At 33.4% G+C, this 3158-nt stretch overlaps 1 protein-coding gene across 1 annotated transcript; it reads right to left on the bottom strand.

The window, feature by feature from the left end:
- Positions 1 to 273: 273 nt before the first annotated feature.
- LOC107487636 (protein PHLOEM PROTEIN 2-LIKE A10) lies at positions 274 to 2061 on the bottom strand. The gene has a single exon (XM_016108302.3). The coding sequence runs from the start codon at positions 1849 to 1851 to the stop codon at positions 607 to 609; it is 1245 nt and encodes a 414-aa protein (XP_015963788.1). The 5' UTR covers positions 1852 to 2061; the 3' UTR covers positions 274 to 606.
- Between the last annotated feature and the right edge of the window lie 1097 nt (positions 2062 to 3158).

Raw genomic sequence — 3158 nt, forward strand, 5'->3', positions numbered from 1 at the left:
TCCAATAGTATAGTTATGCACATCCTCAATTTGCAGTTTGCACTTTACTTTCGAATTCTTAACTGGCCAATTGTCCATCCGTTGGAATGAAGCTTGGGCAATAAATAGAAAAAATTGGATCCTTTCAATTTTTTTCTAATAATTAAGAAAGTAGAATGTAATCTCTTATAATTAATTTTATAAGTAAGATTAAAAATAAACATAGAGAAAATAATAAAAAATTAAAAATCACACTTTATACTCTTAATTGTTAAAATTGAGAAGATCCATTCCTATTTATATAACACCCAATCAATAGAAATGATGGGATCTAATATTATATACAGTAATACTTTTTACTTTTTACAAGAACATTCCAACGAGGAATAGATCTGAAAATGATTACACCTCAGACCAATGAATTTCAAGTTTTCTACAAGTTCGTACCTTGAAGTGAATGTTCTCATGAAGGCAGGAAGGAAGATTCATGTATATTTTCACAATAATTCTTTTAATACAAATTTATTTACACAACTTATCCATGTATGGTATACTATAAACTATAAAGATAGTAAACTATGATAAAAGTTTTGCTAGTTCAAGACTTGAATCATGTATAGGCAGGTATCAAAGGCCAAGTGCCACCGGTTGTATTATGTGCAAGCACAACGAGAGACATGTTGTCACAATAACGGAGGATTTGGATGCAGCATATCTTACAATCTCAAGCATTGCCTCGCGAACAACATCAACACATGTTCTGATGGATTCAACAAATGTCTGTAACAGAAACTCCATCACCGATCTAACAGTCTCAAATGTCACCGTCCCGGTGACATCAAGAACAAGCTTCCTATTGCTTGGAACTGCCAAAGTGGATGAGACCCTGCTGATCCAGCTACTCTCATTCTCATTCTCATCATCAGAATCACTCTCCGGTTTGGATTCAACAAATGATGTCTCTACACCTAATGCCTCAATTCTTGAAGGAGTAACACTTGTATCTTCTCTGAAACTGGGATTTGGGTTTCTCAACACCTGGTGTGATGTTTTAATCAGAGTCTCCATGGCATTATTACAAACAGTCACCAGCATGTTCTTCACTTTAGTCTCATGGTTTGGGTTCGTTAACCCAGAGAAAAAATCATCATAGGTGTTGATATGCATGGTCTTGTCAAGATAAACAGCAACAGCTGTACTCACAAAAATCTGAACGCAATTTCCAATGAGCTCCGCACACTTTTCATCACAAACCACATTGACCCAATTCGGAACTTGGACACCATTAGAGGATGATCCATCAGCACCTGAAACACCATTTTCATTTCTGGAATTCAACCCTGTACCACCTGAATAGAAACCAAGTACGAGGTTCCTAGCAAAGCTTCCAACAACCACAGAGACAAAACCCGACCCTGATGGCGTTAACATTTTGTTGAGCACCCGATCAGCAAGAAGCGAAGCAGAACCAGTTTGGTCAGCGTTGGAGGGGTTTACGGTTCCATAGCCTCGCAAAACTCCCTCGGTGACAGAGCGTGTGGCGGTGGCGATTGAATCTGCAAAGTGCTGAGAGCGTGCTATTTTGGAAATCTGCTTCAAGCTGTTGGGAAGTTCGTTGGAATCGGATTGCAAGAAGTCCTTGAGGTCTCCAGAGACGACTCCAACGGTTTCTGCCGATTCGGAAACGGCTTCCGCAACGGAAATCAGCGCACCAAGAAGCTTGGAGACTCTCATCCTCTTACGCGCTACGATGGGCGCGTGATAAAGCCTGTAAGCGCCGTAACTGGCGAAGCCGACGGCACCCAGGATGAAAACCCACTTCTTCCTCTTACGGGCATAATCAAAACCCTTCTCCAACACTTGCAGTTCCATTAACCCTCCAAATTACCGATAACACCTTCCAGCTCAATATCTATATGGAAAAAAGGATAGAGGTCAGAGGGATAAGATCATGAGGTTAAGAAACTCCCATTCCGTTTCCTGTTGCAGCTACAATTTTGTTTTTTTCTCTTTCGTGGAAGTGATAACCCTATCCGTCCTTTTCATTTCTGCTGCGTTAACCCCACTGCAAATACTATCGCTTCAACCTCACACCAACCATTAGAATACTTTTTTTTTTCTTGAGCTACATGTTTATACTTTTTTTTTCTTGAGCTACATGTTTTATGGGCTTGGGCTTGGGCTTAGTCATTGAACTTTGTGAACTCGCCAACACTTTACACATTCGTTCTGTCGTTCATCTGTCTTATATCAGCAGATGGTTGTTAAATGATGATTGGATTTATAGAGATTAATATTTAGTTTTATTGTATTTATTTGATTTATTTGATTTTTAATTTATTTAAATAATAAATTTTTATTATTTATAAATTGATTATTAATTATATAAAAAATAAATTAAATAAAAAATTAAAAATTGATCATTTATTTTATAATTTTTTAACTTGAAGATTGATATTACAGTTGGTTTTATTAAGAGAATAATCTTATAATAACAGTATAGAAAATAACAGATTGTGGTGCTAACATTATTGTCGGAGATATTCACCAATAATTAAATAGTTAAGAAAAAAAAGTAGTATTAAAAAATAAATAAATATATTAATTTCATAGAAATCTAAAGTTAAATGATACAACAAAAGTAAAAAGAAAAAAAAATGAAAGAAAAATAGAAAAAGAAGGTTTTTCTCGGTGAATCGATTTGATCAAATAATAAGATGTTGAGAATACTTGTCAAACAATTTCAACTTCTTCCTCTAATCTTAAAATTTTTATTTATAGAAAATTATAACTATTAAAAAATTATAATAAAAGAACTTAAATAACTTCTTTTGGAAGAAAAGGTTAAAGTATAAGAACTTTTATTAATAACAGCTTATAAATAAGTTATTTTATATTTGAATTTTTTGTTATAGAAGTACTTATTTTAAAATTATAGTGTTTGGATAAATAACTCAAAATATATTTTTTTTACACAAAAAATGGAAATTAAAATAACGATGATAATGAATATTTTTCAATATTAAATGTTAATTTTCGATAATCTAATCACTAATATTACAATCGTTTAGGCAATTGATTTTTTATTTGCTCTCTTATTAATTTTATTTTTTAGACAATTAGTTCTTGTCACATAATATCATTAGAAATTAGTTCCTTTATTTCACCTTCATCCACAA

This window comes from Arachis duranensis, chromosome 5, assembly GCF_000817695.3.
Source record: "Arachis duranensis cultivar V14167 chromosome 5, aradu.V14167.gnm2.J7QH, whole genome shotgun sequence".
Taxonomy (NCBI): Eukaryota; Viridiplantae; Streptophyta; class Magnoliopsida; order Fabales; family Fabaceae; genus Arachis; species Arachis duranensis.